Genomic DNA, 17,697 nt, shown 5'->3' on the forward strand with positions numbered 1-17,697 from the left:
TTTGAGTGGACTTCGCCTTCAAAGGTGATTGTGGTGTTTCGGCACTCGGTTACATTTGGCGTCGTCGACAGCGATGGGACTCGACATGAAATGTTCAGGCCACTGAATCATTTTCGTGCTGTTCCCATTCCACCTGGGAGGGACATAAGCTTGGCGGGTCCATGGTTCGGAACTTTGGGGACAAAGTTCATTCAAAGGGGGTCGAGTGTGACAGGGAGACTACTGTCGCCCTTCACAGCAGACTCTGCAGAGTTGTTCGCCTTAGAAGTTGTGGGCTTTTCTTGCATGTATCCGTAAGTTGTCCTCACTGTAAAAGTGCAAAGGTCGGAATCTATTTATCGAAAAATCCTTTGTCATCTATCTCTATATATTTATATATATAGATAGATATATACGGCTTCTCTCTGTGTGTGTGTGTGTGTGTGTGTGTGTGTGTGTGTGTGTGTGTGTGTGTGTGTGTGTGTGTGTGTGTGTGGAGGCAACACCTGTGGATTGTAGAGTTCTGTTTGTGATGGGGTCTGGCGGCTTTTGTCTGTCTGTATGTTCTGGCATTTGAGAAGCCATAACAGATCATATAGGGCTTAGAAATAAGCTCTAAAATTCTCAATCCCGTTTGAGAGGACTTCGCCTTCAAATGTGATTGTGGTGAACCGCCACGCTGTCTGTCTCTGTCTCGCGATTATATATTAGGCCTACTTGATTGCTTACAGTACGCGATAAGAACGGTACCCTTAAAGGCTGACATATAGTCCTATTTAATTAGTTTAATTACTTCCAGGGCTTTTCCCATCGTTATATATATATGTCGTATCCATTCTGTAGAATTTGCGCATTATGTACAATGAGCAGCATATCGTGCTCATTGTATACAATGAGCAACAAGTTTTGCTAATTGTATACAATGAGCAAAACTGTTGCCCATTGTATACAATGAGCAAGACCATAAAGTTGCACATTGTATACAATGTGCACTGAATGAGCAAGATTGTTGAATGGCGTTTTTTTGAAAGGCCGCATTTCTTCCTCAAATCTTACACCGCTGAGGCTGTGTGACAGCCGAAGAGTTCAGATGGACAATATTATGTTCCTATGCCATCCAAAGGGCAGCGAAGTGGTGGGCATTCGACTCCATCACTCCTACGTACCCACCCCCGCTCCCCCCTCCACACACACACACCAGCCCCGCTCTCTCTAACGATTTGTTTGACCTGGTTCTTTTATTTACGCCAAGGTTATCTTATACCTCAAGGCAGTAAAAGAATCAGTTGCCCATGTTGCTCATCGCTAAGCATACAAGCAAGCAACCACACTCTTGCTAGTTATAAAATGCACTATCTGACAGACAGACAGGCAGACAGACGAACAGACCCACTCACCCATTCACTCACTTTTACCGTACCCGTTCAAAAGAGACAACAGGCTTTCAACTCTCACTTTACTCATCATTTTGACAACAGAAACGGCGGATATAAAACCCCAGGAAACGAAGATGAAACTTGGATGAAGGCAAACTCGGGACGGGCATTGCGCTATTTTGTGATCAGCATGAAGCGTAGGTACTCTTTAGCAGGTGATCACATCAGCGACCCTGGGATGCCAAGAGCTCTCTGGCACTGATGCGTCCGTCACCTGCTGACAAATATATTTTGTCCATAAAGATAATTTTTGTTTGTAGAAAGACTCAATGAATCCCAAACAGGTAGAACGCATAAGTTCTATCCAGTAAAGACTGAATGAAAAAACAAAAGAAAAAAACACAATAACTACTAAACAAACAAGTCGCATGAAGCAATATCAAAACATTTTGTCAGTCTGTCGGCCACAAACTAATTAAAGGCAAAACTGAAAACCCGGGATCAGTCATCATCGAGACTAGCAATGCTTGTCGAGCCGAAACCCGAAAACCGAGACGGGCCGAGCTGGTTTCAGCGAGACATGAAAACATAGCACCTAATTTGCACAAACCGATTTTCATAATTATGTTTGTGCACATTTTGAGAGTAAACATGAAATATTTATTTGTCATCATTTTCACGAGTTTTCAATGATAACAAGCTGGTTAACAACAACATTTTCATATCAATCAATCAATCAATGAGGCTTATATCGCGCATATTCCGTGGGTACAGTTCTAGGCGCTCTGCAGTGATGCCGTGTGAGATGAAATTTTATACGGCCAGTAATTGCAGCCATTTCGGCGCATATTTACCTTTCACGGCCTATTATTCCAAGTCACACGGGTATAGGTAGACAATTATTAACTGTGCCTAAGCAATTTTGCCAGGAAAGACCCTTTTGTCAATCGTGGGATCTTTAACGTGCACACCCAATGTAGTGTACACGGGGGGGAGTTCGGACATGTGACAAATACAATTTAGTGAATGGGTTTGAGCTTGAATGAAACGTGGATTGTCAAACAAAAGGAATTTTAATAAAATGAGCAGAGCGCTATTTAAAGATCTGATAAACAAAGGGAAGTTAGGCATCTAAAATGCATGCGACATGTGTATGTTATCCGCATGACTCTCACTAACTCTATTACACATGTTGTATGCATTTATAGCGCTTACTTCCCTTTATATATCAGATCAGTGGATTGTTTGATATGTGGAACCATCGCAGCGATGGATTCGTGTTTCCGAGGGCAACGATTCACTCTCAGAGACACGATCAATGTTGATGATTAACGCGACGACCCATGGTCAAATTGTAACTAAGCTGTGCAATCGCAAATTGCACAACGAAAAGTCTTAAGAACACTTATAATATAAGGAAAGGCACATGCTAAACACGTACTAAAGTCGTAAATAGGATGGCAGCTCTGTGCATTTTTAGACTCGAAGAAAAGCAGCGCAAAGGTAATGTTTGACGACATACAAGTATGACGTGATTGCTTGAACTTCTGGCGCGGATTGGGGCTCTGAATTGAATTAAAATAAATAACGTTCACAACATTGGCACCCTGTCTATTTTGTTTGTTCGTTCATGGGCTGAAACTCCCACGGCTTTTACGTGTATGACCGTTTTTACCCCGCCATTTAGGCAGCCATACGCCGCTTTCGGGGGAGCATGCTGGGTATTTTCGTGTTTCTATAACCCACCGAACTCTGACATTAAAACCCAAAAACCAACAGGATCTTTTTCGTGCGCACTTGGTCTTGTGCTTGCGTGTACACACGGTACGGGGGTGTTCGGACACCGAGGCACCCTGTCTATGATTGTGCGTACTTTTGCACTTTCAAAATGATGACAATTACGAGGTTTGGTTGCTTCTTGCCAGATCAGCATTTTTTGTTGGTCCTCGGTGAGCATATTGCTTTCTGTTACAGCGGCCTCGGTTGATAAAGATGAAAGAGAAGACAATATACTTCCGAAAATGGGCAGCTATATTTGTTAATGCTGTAAGAAGCGATTTATCAACAAAGGGCTGGGTTTTTATCGCTAATAAGTTGGTGATTGTGACATAAATATTAACAGCATAACGTACGGTATTGGCATTTGTGACACCATAATTATGACAAACTATATCTTTGCGTTGATTTCACTTTAACTGTTCTCAATTTATTTACCAGGTATATTAATTCCGTCACACTAATTTGTGAAGGGATGTTCCGTTGACGGCTTTACCTCGCGCAACGCATAAACAGCTGTGACAGGCTGTGACGCGGTCCTAATTCGGTGAAGTTTTTAACACAAGTACACCCTTTTCATACACAAAGTCGTTAGTATTTTGATGCACAGTTATAACTTAATACGAGGTTAGTGGATCTAAGCAATATATATACGCCACGCAGAACCGTTATTTAATTTTTGCAATAAAAAACCAAGAATGGTTGGTTACGGAAAATGTATGACAAAACAAAACGTTACAAACACATCACGCTTTGTCACACACGTTCCAATAACTTACTGTTCTTGGTTTTTTTTTTAATTCTGAATTTTGCAACGCTATCAGTCTATGTTTTTGGAATTTAAGTTTTTTGAACTTTCTTATTCTTTTAGTTTTTTTGCAATTAACCATTGGAGGTTAAAAAATTACCCGCAAGCCTGCACGATTTTGACTCCATCTTCGATCATATCTATTTTCACACATCTTCAAAATGGATGAAACTCTTCATGCAGGTTTCCTAGCGAGTGGGGGTTTACGTGTTCACGCGCGCATCTTTATAAAAAAAATTTGTAAAAACAAATTTGTTTTTTTAGTGCCCGTCGTATGTTAAGACTATGTATATAGCAAGTACTTTGATATCAATAAAACTTGTAATGACGTACGTCAAGCATATTTTTGGAAATGAAAAGATAGCTTTAAAAGGATAAGGTACCGACCGTCTTTGTCCATGTAGGTGATCACAAAGTCCGGGATGATTTCCGGGTTGTTGACCAACACTTCCGCCATGTCCTTCACCGTGATGTCACCACTTCTGGGGGATAAAACACCCACATTCGTGTAATTACAATAATCTCTTAAGAAAGAAATGTTCACATGTTTTTTTTTTATCTATCGTCTAGTTTCTGCATCACATTTTGAGGTGCAAGCAGGGTCTCTCGGAGTTCAATCACAGGCGGAAGGTATCGTCCACTGGACTACTACTATCACAGAAAGACTACAAGGTACGTCACTCACCTTCGAGTCTTCTGTGTTCTTGGAGTCGCTTCCTGGGGAAAAAATATTGTTCAAGACGGTTTGCCTCTTCCTACAGTCTGTGTAAGGTCAAATAAATACAGTTGAATGATTGTTTGAACTATATGCACCTTCATCTTGGACACCCGGCCAGTACTGAAACTGGCCTTGGCACGGAACGATCCAAGGGGGGCAATCTCAGTCATCTCAAAGAGGGAAATCCAAACGCAATCCGCTTTGTTCGATTTTATGGGCTTGGACGATAGAGAAAAATAAGAAAAGCAAAAGCTGGAGTCAGTCTGGACGAAATTGCTATCAAGAACGCAGAATTGATTTTTTCTGAGTTTTTTTTTTAGCCGTAAGCGCCATGTTTATCGGAGCAGGAAACTCTTCCAGAGTGAGGCCCCTTCGTTGATGCATGTCAACAAGCCAGATGTGCGAGAAGCGAAATTGTGCCGCAACTTAAGTTTTAGCTCGACACGGGAGTGCACAATGGTAAGTCGTTGCTATTTTTCACTTTATTTGACATGTCTTGTGAGCAAAAGGTGTTGGTTACGGCTGTGCATGCTGTCAGTGTTCATTATTTGATTTCAATTACCCAGCACCGTCAGTTTTCCTTTGTCTTTGAGGCCGGTTGGAGACCGATAAACATGGCGCTTACGGCTAAAAAAAAAACTCAGAAAAAAATCAATTCTGCGTTCTTGATAGCAATTTCGTCCAGACTGACTCCAGCTTTTGCTTTTCTTATTTTTCTCTATCGTCCAAGCCCATAAAATAGAACAAAGCGGATTGCGTTTGGATTTCCCTCTTTGAGATGACTGAGATTGCCCCCCTTGGATCGTTCCGTGCCAAGGCCAGTTTCAGTACTGGCCGGGTGTCCAAGATGTATGCACCTTTAGTTTTCAGCTTCCGTTCGCTGCAGGTTGTTTTTAACCATCATTTGGACGAATCTTCGTTTGTGAGCCGCTAATATCCACACGGAGTCTAATTATGCATCCGCACCGAATATGCATACCAGCGCTCATTGGTTAATAACAGGATATTCGATGATTATTTTCATTGGTCGACTGAAACGTTTTCCTCATTTTGAATGAAGTGGCAAACGGTTCTTCACTAATACCGAAAGTGAAAACTCCCGTGGGTAGCTTCCCTTTGCCGCACAATATTTACATATTATGTTTTAGATCAATGAGCGCTGGTATGCATATTCGGTGCGGATGCATAATTAGACGCCGTGTGGATATTAGCGGCTCGCAAACGAAGATTCGTCCAAATGATGGTTAAAAACAACCTGCAGCGAACGGAAGATGAAAACTAAAGGTGCATATAGTTCAAACAATCATTCAACTGTATTTATTTGACCTTACACAGACTGAAGGAAGAGGCAAACCGTCTTGAACAATATTTTTCCCCAGGAAGCGACTCCAAGAACACAGAAGACTCGAAGGTGAGTGACGTACCTTGTAGTCATTCTGTGATAGTAGTCGTCCAGTGGACGATACCTTCCGCCTGTGGTTCAATCTGATTAAAGTTAACACACAAATACGCAAACACATAGAACATCGCATGCACGCACGCACGCACACACCAACACAAACTTTAACACACATACATGTATATACCGGACACGGCTTGAATACCGGAAACAGAAAATAAAACCCACCCATATCGGTAACCGTTTAAACGTTGTAGAGACTACGTGTGGAAGAGTCGAAATGACAACAGAAAGACAGACAGGCAGGCATAGGCAGGCATGCATGAACCACCCATAGAGAAAGCCAGCCAGCCAGACAGCCACCCCTACACCAGACACCCCCTGGGAACACACATATCATGCAGTAAAATGAATTGTAAGTCATATACCCTCTTCCGTTTAATTGCTGGATTTGCTGAAGGTTTGCAGGCGATGACACAACGACACCGTCTTCAAAGGGAGAACCCGCTCTTTTGTAGGGGAGGCGTGCGAAGTTGTAGCTTTTGAACGCACGTGTTTTGCGGATGAACGCTTGCGTCACTTCCGGTAAACAGACGAGAGTCACAATCAGGAAGAATGCCGTTGATTTCATCTGCAATTAAAATGTTGTCCCGGGGTGAGTGCGGATAAGAAAAGACCCAAAAACAAATAGAGCGAGTGCATGCTTACGTGCGTGTGTGCGTGCGTTTGTGGGTGTGTGTGTACTGTGTGTGTGTGTGTGTGTTTGTGAGTGTGAGTGTGAGTGAGTGAGTGAATGAAAAAGTAAGTAAAATAATACATGGACGGTCTTTGAACAGGTGTATAAAACAGTCAGCCAGTGAGTCAGTGAGTAAGTAAGTACGTAAGTACGAACGTACGCACGTAAGTAAGTAAGTAAGTAAATAAGTAAGTAAGTGGGTGGGTGATGACTCAGTGAGTGAATGAGTGATTGAAGAAGTAAATAAAATAATACATGGACGGTCTTTGAGCAACAGATGTAAAACAAAGTCACATCTCATCATGATTGTACAAGACATTTTTTTTAAATCCCGTCAAGCACTGTTCAGCTTCAGTCACACGCTCACTGTTCGTATTTCTTCATCCACTCCCATAAACCCATCCACTATACGCCCACATCCGTTACCCATCATCTTACCCCTCCGATCTACACACACACACACACACACACACACACACACACACGCAAACGCACGCACACACGCAAACGCACACACACACACATACACACACACACACACACAAACGCACACACACACACACACACACACACACACACACACACACACACACACACACACACACACACACACACACACACACACGGCAAATCTTGAAAAAGCTCGACCTCTTCGTTTATCATTTGTGACACTTTTGCCCTCTCAAATGCAAATTAAACAGGAACCAAAAGTTTATCCTACAAAAGTTTAAGCTAATCAAATTACAGTAGTAAGAATTTAGTCAGTACAGGACTATGAGTCCCTAGTGAATGTTACCGAAACCTCTTTTATTTGAGCGAACGTTCTATCAGTATGTAATTCAATAGAAAATGGTAATAGTGACATTTTTCTGTACCGTTTTGCAATAACCTATGACCCAAGGAGGTTTGAAACTGACAGAACATTGATCATGGTATTTAGGGATTGGGAAAACGTTTACCGAATCGAGGCCGCTAGAATGTTGATTTTGCACTAGTCTTGGTTCTACAACTAGGTATGGTGGCGTGCTCGTATATTAACCTCGTATTCTGCCTGTCTGTTTATTACACCCCCGGTATAGGGGTGTGTATAGGATTCGGTCGATGTGTTTGTGTGTTTGTGTTCGCAAGTAGATCTCAAGAATGAACGGACCGATCGTCACCAAACTTGGTGAACATGTTCTATACATTCCTGAGACGGTCCTTACAAAAATTGGGACCAGTCAAACACACGGTTAGGGAGTTATTGGTGGATTAAAATTATACAAGGACTTATAGAGGGACACCCCCGTTGGTCAAAGGGAAATAACCATTCTCACTGCCACCAACTGAGAAGGTTATTTCCCTTTGACGGGGGTGTTTTTCCTATCGGAGGAATTTCTTGTTATTTTTCGATTCATATGCCTTTTTATGAGCATAACGTTTTGAAAAAATTGGGAAATTACAACACTTGTATCATTCTGATAATCATCGGTCCACTCTCTCGCTCAGTGTCTCTCTGACAGGATGGATCATTACTACGCGGAGTAAAGGATCTAAAAGCCAAAATCTATCAAAACAAGAATACAGAGTTATCTCCCATATGTTTTTCGCTAATGTTTCTGAAAAAAGACGAAAATGATTGCAGAATGGCCGATTCTTCCATCTCTCGACGAACAGATTCTCCACTGAGAGACTCAACCATTTCACCAAGCTGTTAATTTTTTCACCCAACTTTGCCTACAACCGTATAATTATGGCTGGACTCGGTCTTTTCATTGTCACAAAGGACACATCTACTTTTAACCGGTGTCTGCTCCGTAGCTATTTTGTTATGATCACGTGACAAAGTTGATTCTCACGTGACACTTTTGCCGTACTTAGAGTTGTTTGCACAGTAAATACATCCGCGAAAGATAGCTCGCTTGAAACTGTCTTACATAACATTTCCTTTGTAATTTAAAAATTACACAACACCATGAAAAATCATTATCGACGATCGCGAATCTGCTTATATCAATAACACATTACAAAAGCTCTAAATAAGCAAAAAAAAATCGATTTCGTCTCCAGAGGAAGAAAACAAAGGCATCCTGTCAGAGATAAATGAGACCCGAAGGGAAGTAACTCATTTTACCTGCTGAGTTCAGGATGCACTTTTATGACTCGAATGCTGCCTGCCTGCCTATCCCTCCTCGTCACATATGAGAATAAATTGTGAACGAATGTATGCACAGTGGAACTTATAAAGAGTTCGAGAAAAAGAAAAAAACCCGTCTTTTGTAATATTGCTTGTCCTTTTTACATTTAGTCAAGTTTTGACTAAATGTTTTAACATAGAGGGGGAATCGAGACGAGGGTCGTGGTGTATGTGTGTGTGTGTGTGTGTGTCTGTGTGTGTGTGTGTGTGTGTGTGTGTGTCTGTCTGTCTGTGTCTGTCTGTGCGTGTGTGTGTGTGTGTAGAGCGATTCAGACTAAACTACTGGACCGATCTTTATGAAATTTGACATGAGAGTTCCTGGGAATGATATCCCCGGACGTTTTTTTCTTTTTTTCGATAAATGTCTTCCATGACGTCATATCCGGCTTTTTGTAAAAATTGAGGCGGCACTGTCACACCCTCATTTTTCAATCAAATTGATTGAAATTTTGGTAAAGCAATCTTCGACAAAGGGCGGACTTCGGTATTGCATTTCAGCTTGGTGGCTTAAAAATTAATTAATGACTTTGGTCATTAAAAAGCTGAAAACGATCCAAATTTACGTTCATCTTATTCTTCATCATTTCCTGATTCCAAAAAACTATAAATATGTTATATTTGGATTAAAAACAAGCTCTGAAAATTAAAGATATAAAAATTATGATCAAAATTACATTTTCGAAATCAATTTAAAAACACTTTCATCTTATTCCTTGTCGGTTCCTGATTCCAAAAACATATAGATATGATATGTTTGGATTAAAAACACGCTCAGAAAGTTAAAACGAAGAGAGGTACAGAAACTTCTCAGCGCAACTACTACCCCGCTCTTCTTGTCAATTTCACTGCCTTTGCCACAAGCGGTGGACTGACGATGCTACGAGTATACGGTCTTGCTGAAAAATTGCAGTGCGTTCAGTTTCATTCTGTGAGTTCGACAGCTTGACTAAATGTTGTATTTTCGCCTTACGCGACTTGGTTTTTTTGGAACAGATATACTGCATGTAAAATACTTTCTTCTCCGCGACATACATATTCAGCAATAATGTCATTCATTCACTCGCCATTTGAAGGGCTTTATTTCATCTTCGCTCTCTAGATTTCTTCTGCGTTCTTTTCTCTTCTCCGTTTTTACATTTAGTCAAGTTTTGACTAAATGTTTTAACATAGAGGGGGAATCGAGACGAGGGTCGTGGTGTGTGTGTGTGTGTGTGTGTGTGTGTGTGTGTGTGTGTGTGTGTGTGTGTGTGTGTGTGTCTGTGTGTCTGTCTGTGTGTCTGTCTGTGTGTCTGTCTGTGCGTGTGTGTGTGTAGAGCGATTCAGACCAAACTACTGAACCGATCTTTATGAAATTTGACATGAGAGTTCCTGGGAATGATATCCCCGGACGTTTTTTTCTTTTTTTCGATAAATACTTTTGATGACGTCATATCCGGCTTTTTGTAAAAGTTGAGGCGGCACTGTCACACCCTCATTTTTCAATCAAATTGATTGAAATTTTTGTAAAGCAATCTTCGACAAAGGGCGGACTTCGGTATTGCATTTCAGCTTGGTGGCTTAACAATTAATTGATGACTTTGGTCATTAAAAATCTGAAAATTGTAATAATTTTTGTTTTATATAAAATGATCCAAATTTACGTTCATCTTATTTTACATCATTTCCTGATTCCAAAAACATATAAACATGTTATATTTGGATTAAAAACAAGCTCTGAAAATTAAAAATATAAAAATTATGATCAAATATAAATTTCCAAACTCGATTTAAAAACAATTTCATCTTATTCCTTGTCGGTTCCTGATTCCAAAAACATATAGGTATGATATTTTTGGATTAAAAACACGCTCAGAAAGTTAAAACGAAGAGAGGTACAGAAAAGCGTGCTATGCAGCACAGCGAAACTACTACCGCGCTGAACAGGCTCGTCAGTTTCACTCCGTTATGTACAAGCGGCGGACTACGGTCATTGTGAAAAAATGCAGTGCGTTCAGTTTCATTCTGTGAGTTCCACAGCAGCTGCTTGACTAAATGTAGTAATTTCGCCTTACGCGACTTGTTTTCTCTACATTTATCCTTGTTGTGAATAGTCAGTGATTACTTTGTATTTGATAGTAATGTAAGGCGCTTGGAACTATTGTAGGATTTGAGCCATAGAAATATGCTTTCCAGATTTATTATTTAAAGTAGCTCCGTCGTTTAGTTTGTTTTTAATATCCAAACCAACTTGTAATGAGGGCAGTAATTACTTGACACTTGTATTAAGTAAAAATTATGATTATCCCCGAGTACGCAGTACTAGGGTCCAACAGACGTTAAATGTGTGTGTGTCTGTCTGTCTATCTGTCTGTCTGTCTGTCTCGACTTAACAGCTTATTGCTGGGAAACTACTGGGCGCAGTTCGTTCAAAAGTTGATACACTAACTTGATAATAGGTCCGATTGATCGTATTAAAACTTCATAATGTTACCTGGGACCTAAATGCGAAATAAATCACAAAAGCCACTCTTAAAGGCATATGTACTCGATGACTATACACGCTAATTGCTTTACCAACAGCTGGAGACATGCTAAATTAAGTTCCCTGCAAACTATTGTGGTCTAGGACCCCTTCAATGTTGAGATATGTTAATTTTCATTTTGATCTGGATCGTCCTATTTATAGATTTGGCAACACATGTAACGTTGATGCAAGGGAGCTAACACCGCGGCTTTGTTGACATCCTCACTTTTTCAGAGGCTAGAACAAGCTGTAATGCATGTATTTTGGTCCGCGCATGGTGACATATCGTCATTATATGGTCTTATGGTGCGTTTGACATCGATTATGGGCAAACTACACTTTGTAAACACGGGAGCGCGTACATATGCCTTTAACGGTGGGAGTTTTGCGGTGGGAGGCTGGTCGCTTTGCGAACAGCCTGAACTAAAGGGGAGACTTGAGCGGCGAACACGTCACGCAGTGACGAGAAAAGCATGATTTGCAAGCCAGACAACGGGTGGGGAAATGGTCTCGGCAAAGAAATTACAATGCAGGGTTTGGTCTCGGTGAAAGAGAGACAGAGAGCACGAGAGAGTCTATGGCCAAAATGATCCGGGTTCGATTCCCGGCATGGGCGTTCTATTTTTTTTTTAATTCTTGTTTACTATTGTTTATTATGAACGTTTTAATGTTTAATTTTACTCTAATAGTTTTTTTAATTGTGTAAAATAAATATTTTTTTTTTATATAAATCCAAGTGACCCGGGTTCGATTCCCGGCATGGGCGGTCTATTTTTTATTTTTTATTTTTTATTTTTTTTAATTCTTGTTTACTATTGTTTATTATATTATGAACGTTTTAAAGGCAGAGTAAGCCTCCCGTAAACCATCACAGATACGGTCAGGCTTTTACACACAGTACAAACACCATTTCATTTAAACACTCACCAATTGAGAACATCCTAGGTGCCCTCCGTAAAGAGCGAACAATTTTCAAAGAATTTATTTTTGCGTGGTTTATCTTACCCCTGAGCCATCGTGAACCCGTGTGATCCAGTTTTCCCTTTTCACAATGCAGTCGTCATAGTTAGTCATTTGAATGCGACTCGACGTGAGCTTATCTACAATAGCACGTTTTTTTATGCACGAAACAACGGCTGTGGTTCACAAGAACTCTAGCGATGGCTTTTGACTGTTGAGAGGAACGGCGATTTGCACTGATAAACCGGCCGTCGTCTGCTACGACCCTTGCGTGACCCTGCTTCCGGGCTTTTCTTTTTTTAAACTTTCACAACTTCGAATTGTTCTGATCTTGTCTTGATGAAAAACGAATTCTTTTATGATTAAAGAATGTTTGTGTAACAAGCTGTCAATTTATTATTTAGATTTTAAAAGTTAGGTCTAGCGCAAAAACGAGGCGCCGTTGTTGTTAACGGAACAAGTCTACGAAAATAAATTCTTGGAAAATGTCTCACGCTCGACAGAAAGCAGCCAGGATGTTCCCGTTCGGTGAGCGTTCAAATGGAAGTATGCTTGTACTGTATTTAGACGCTCGGGGAGCTCTGTGATGGTTTACGGGAGGCTTACTGTGCCTTTAATGTTTTATTTTACTCTAATAATTTTTTTAATTGTGTAAAATAAATAAAAAAAAATTTTTTTTTTTAAATCCACGTGCACAAGACAAAAACTTTCATACTGGGGGAGCGAGCCAGTCTGAAGAGTACTCGGGTCCAGCGCCAGCGTTTTTTATCATTATTATTATTGTGACTATCTAAGCACACAGAATCAAATATTTATCACGTACACTCGTGTTGTACGAACTTTAGATATTGGTAGAATATGCCCTTAAAGGTGGTTAACATAAGCTTTCACAAACTGTGATACCTTCTTTTGTGAATACCGTTCTTTTTCTCACCAAAACTAACAAAACTACCCCTCCATGCCAGCCAATTAATTAAAGTGCCTTGAAACAGATACAAATCTCTGATCAGGCGTGTTCCACCAGACACCACAGCAAGTCAAAGCATGGGATTAAATTGAAAGAGGAGCTTTCGGTTTATCTGTACGGCATCGCTAGTGCTAGATGTCCCGAGAACGCCACAGGGACCCAACGCTGGAGTACTCTGTTGATGAGATGGCTCAACGTGGTCTAAAACTCCCTTGGATATCTGTCTTTCCAGTGTAAGCACACTGTAGTGTGTATATAGTGAGCAGAACATAGCAGAAAGAGAGAGGAATGAATAAATCAAAACTGTTCTGCATACACTGGACATGGCACCTTTCAAAGCGTAAAGCATGTTAGTCTGCAGGGAGTGGCTTGCTACTCTCATACTAATCACATAAAATGCCGTCGGAACTCCTTTGTTTGTGACAGATTCTGCACGATCCCTGGTTAAAACTAGTGCGCAGTTCGCCCCACACATCCCCCCTCCCATCCCCGGCACAGACACTCTTCTTTAATGCAATACGATTCGACTTTGTTCAATTTTTTTTATGTAGGATTACAAGTTTTATGAAAAATATGTACACTCTTGTAATATGTGAGTCTTAGCAGTCTCATGCAGGCTGTTGAAAGTACTTTCTTTGCTCCTAACGACACGTACAGTCGTTCCCGTGAAAACAGTTCTGCTCACCATCTCAGAGTTGTCCAGGATTTGACATGGGATAATCAAGGCTCCCCTGCGTCCTATACGCACTAGAAGCCGAAAACACGCACTAGAAATTGATGGAGGGGGTCCCGGGACGCACTAAACTTTAAAAGAGCGGGTCGTGGGACGCACTAAATGTTCTTTGTCGTGCGTACCGTAGATACTTTTTTTCAGACTACAATAATCAGCTATTGTACACAGTACACTATGAGTGACCACAATGTTTTATAAGTACACCGGGACTTTTCGGATTTTGGACCCTTGGGACCTTCTAAAATTCTGCAGTGGGGGTCCATGGACCCTCTAAAATAAGAAAGTGGGGGTCCCGGGACCAAGGCGAGCGTCCGTGGGGAGCCCTGGATAAGGCCATTCCTCCGCTTAGACGCCAACAGTGTGCACCTGGCTGCTTCTTGTGCAAAGTTAGATTTTTGTTTTACGAACTAATTTTGCAGATTGACACAAGTGGCTTTCAGGGAATCAATACATACAAAACACCTCCCAGTACTTGTACATAAAGCATCCAGGTTGATGATTGTGGGTATGTGTCCAACTGGAAGTCCGGCTAGATCTGAGCTGGTGAACCCAACCGTTTTCACGGGGAGGACAGTGCTTTTAGACTATATAAATGAACTGGGTGGCCGAGTGGTAACGCACTTGTGCTCGAAAGCGAGAGGTTGCGAGTTCGACCCTGGGTCAGGGCGTTAGCAATTTTCTCCCCCCTTTCCTAACCTAGGTGGTGGGTTCAAGTGCTAGTCTTTCGGATGAGACGAAAAACCGAGGTCCCTTCGTTGTACACTACATTGGGGTGTGCACGTTAAAGATCCCACGATTAACAAAAGGGTCTTTCCTGGCAAAATTGTATAGGCATAGATAAAAATGTCCACCAGAATACCCGTGTGACTTGGAATAATAGGCCGTGAAAAGTAGGATATGCGCCGAAATGGCTGCGATCTGCTGGCCGATGTGAATGCGTGATGTATTGTGTAAAATAATTCCATCTCACACGGCATAAATAAATCCCTGCGCCTTGAATATGTGCGCGATATAAATTGCATAAAATAAAAATTAAAAAAAATAAAAATCCCTGCGCTTAGAACTGTACCCACGGAATACGCGCGATATAAGCCTCATATTGATATTGATTGATTGATAATTATCATGGCAACCAGTTGTTTAGACACATGTGTCCATGTTCTAACATTGACATAACATCGCTAACAAAATAATTTCTATTTTGAACGCACAAAAAAGACCGCCCGTATTATCTACCGCGCTTCAAGACATTTAAGTCTAAAACCCATTGATCAAAAGGTCAGTGTTAAAACATTGGGAAAGCACGGTTGTAAAAGCAGGGATTGTAGCAAAAGAAAGAATAAAAACAAAAGGCCTGTTCAGTGAAATCTAGTAAAAGACATGATTAGCACAGTGTATAACTTGAAGCCTATTCATCAAACACGAACGGCAAATGAAAGAATATACACAGAGCATTCCGTTTACAGCTTATAGAAAAGCATTTCAATTCCTCAGACAAAATCAGAAAACAAGAATTATAGGTTAATGGAACGTTTATTATTATCCAAACAAAACGTGACATTTACTAGGACGTCGACCCAATGGTCTTTGAAGTAGACACACATACAGACACTGATACAACTAATGAACTTATCTTAGTGTAACCGAGTGCCGTAACACTACGATCACCTCGGGAGGCGAAGTGCAATCAAACAGGATTGACTAACTAAAGGGGGGGAGTTAACGTCCTCTCAGAAAATATTTCTATTTGGGACAAGAATTGGTGATACGCTAAGCAAACAGGATTGAAAATGTTAGGGCTAATTTCTTAGCCCTATAAAAACCACAATCCACCGGTGTTGACTTAAAGGTCAACAACTCGGGTGCAGAGTCTGCTGTGAAAGGAGCGGTAGCCTCCCCTGTCACATTAGAAGCATGGATGTAATTCGCTTTCAAGATGCCAGCGAGGTAATGATCAAGCATTAATAATGCCCAGACTGGGAATGTAAAAGGCGTGTTCTTCTTCTTCTTCGTTCGTGGGCTGAAACTCCCACGTACACTCGTGTTTTTTGCACGAGTGGAATTTTACGTGTATGACCGTTTTTTACCCCGCCATTTAGGCAGCCATACGCCGTTTTCGGAGGAAGCATGCTGGGTATTTTCGTGTTTCTATAACCCACCGAACTCTGACATGGATTACAGGATCTTTTTCGTGCGCACTTGGTCTTGTGCTTGCGTGTACACACGGGGGTGTTCGGACACCGAGGAGAGTCTGCACACAAAGTTGACTCTGAGAAATAAATCTCTCGCCGAACGTGGGGACGAACTCACGCTGACAGCGGCCAACTGGATACAAATCCAGCGCGCTACCGACTGACCTACGTCCCCGCCCGAAGGCGTGTTGATAACTGAGGAGCATGTTTGAAACGGCAAACAGAATGTAAGAGGCATTCTGATTATATTAAAGGTCCTTGTCTACATTTTTATACCGAAATCGCCATTTGACCATTAAAATGCAGAGTCTATTATCTACAATTATCAACAATACACCCCCTTTCGATCAGGAAAGACGAAGCCAGTGTAGCCGTTTGAAAATTCATTGTAGTATTCCAGCGTAGTACTCATAGTAGGATATCCTTATTTGGAAAATGCCAAGCGCAAAACTCCTCTCAAATCCCGTGCATTTCGTGCGTTTAAAAAAAAAAAAGCGTGGACAGCGCTCCAGTGTCAAACTGTTGCTGCACTTGTTTGGGCGTGGCTATAAGCATAGTGACATGAATTTGACTGGTCAGTATTTTTAGGCAAAGCACATGTTCTCAGCAAACAGAAAACAAAATGTTGGAAGCGTGAGTCACGCTACCCAAAAATAAAATCTTTTTTTACATATATATTTTTTTTTCTATATTAAACTTTTTTCCCCATGGTTCATTCATCATCTGACATAACTTTTTAGCGAAATCTAACCATAAGATTATTGAAAAAAAGCAAAAATGTAGACGACCACCTTTAAGGGTAGGTGAGATGAATGGTGATTTCTAAAACGGCATATTCAGAAGCAAATTTAACGAAAAACAGGGGACGTCTACCGTGACCGCGCTTGGTGTCTTTTAAACCGGTGTAACTTTTTAAGGCACACTTACAAAAAAAATCGACACCTGTGTGCTTTCCGCTTTGCACAGATGGAATTGTGCGATAAATTATTTTCGTAAAAGCCACAGTTTTGAGAAATTATTCATATTTTGTTTTAACTCACCACAGCAAGCAGTCAGGGTGTTGATATTTGGTTTTTGTCCCATTGCAGGGATGGTCTTATCCTATGTAAATGTCTGAGCTGGTGAGCTGAACAGTTTACACGGGAAGATGTGTGCTTATAAGAGACAGGAAGAATACGTCCCACAAATACCGGTTACTAGGACGGGGTTACAAGGCAAACCATAGTGTAATGATATACACGTAGCAAACGCTTTGTTTCTGTTACGAAAACTGTGAAATGCAATAAAAACAAACAGGACTGACCGGTGGATGATTTTCCTCCGATTTTTTCCATATAGTTAACCTAAACACTTTCGGTTAACGTAACTAGAATA

General features: G+C 41.1%; 2 protein-coding genes across 5 annotated transcripts in view; one reads left to right on the plus strand and one right to left on the minus strand.

The window, feature by feature from the left end:
• Positions 1 to 1,418: 1,418 nt before the first annotated feature.
• Positions 1,419 to 6,715, minus strand: LOC138956053 (uncharacterized). Of its 4 annotated transcripts, none has more exons than XM_070327534.1 (3): positions 6,485 to 6,715; positions 4,327 to 4,418; positions 1,419 to 1,629 (listed from the first exon to the last, which is right to left on the minus strand). In XM_070327534.1, exons 1-3 carry the CDS (start codon positions 6,685 to 6,687, stop codon positions 1,580 to 1,582), a joined length of 345 nt encoding a protein of 114 aa, XP_070183635.1. In that variant the 5' UTR covers positions 6,688 to 6,715; the 3' UTR covers positions 1,419 to 1,579. The 4 variants fall into 4 exon arrangements, with proteins under 4 accessions (XP_070183635.1, XP_070183630.1, XP_070183626.1 ...); XM_070327529.1 differs by having other exon boundaries at positions 1,419 to 1,632; XM_070327525.1 differs by having other exon boundaries at positions 4,327 to 4,421.
• The window catches only part of LOC138952614 (FAD-dependent oxidoreductase domain-containing protein 2-like), a 17,954-nt gene continuing 6,955 nt past the window's right edge, over positions 6,699 to 17,697 (plus strand). Inside the window, exons 1-3 of the mRNA XM_070324320.1 lie at positions 6,699 to 6,711; positions 12,484 to 12,620; positions 15,981 to 16,051. Of these exons, the coding sequence (XP_070180421.1) occupies positions 6,699 to 6,711; positions 12,484 to 12,620; positions 15,981 to 16,051 (221 nt within the window). The remainder of the gene's footprint in view (positions 6,712 to 12,483; positions 12,621 to 15,980; positions 16,052 to 17,697) is intronic.

The sequence above is a fragment of the Littorina saxatilis genome, linkage group LG2 (assembly GCF_037325665.1).
Source record: "Littorina saxatilis isolate snail1 linkage group LG2, US_GU_Lsax_2.0, whole genome shotgun sequence".
Taxonomy (NCBI): Eukaryota; Metazoa; Mollusca; class Gastropoda; order Littorinimorpha; family Littorinidae; genus Littorina; species Littorina saxatilis.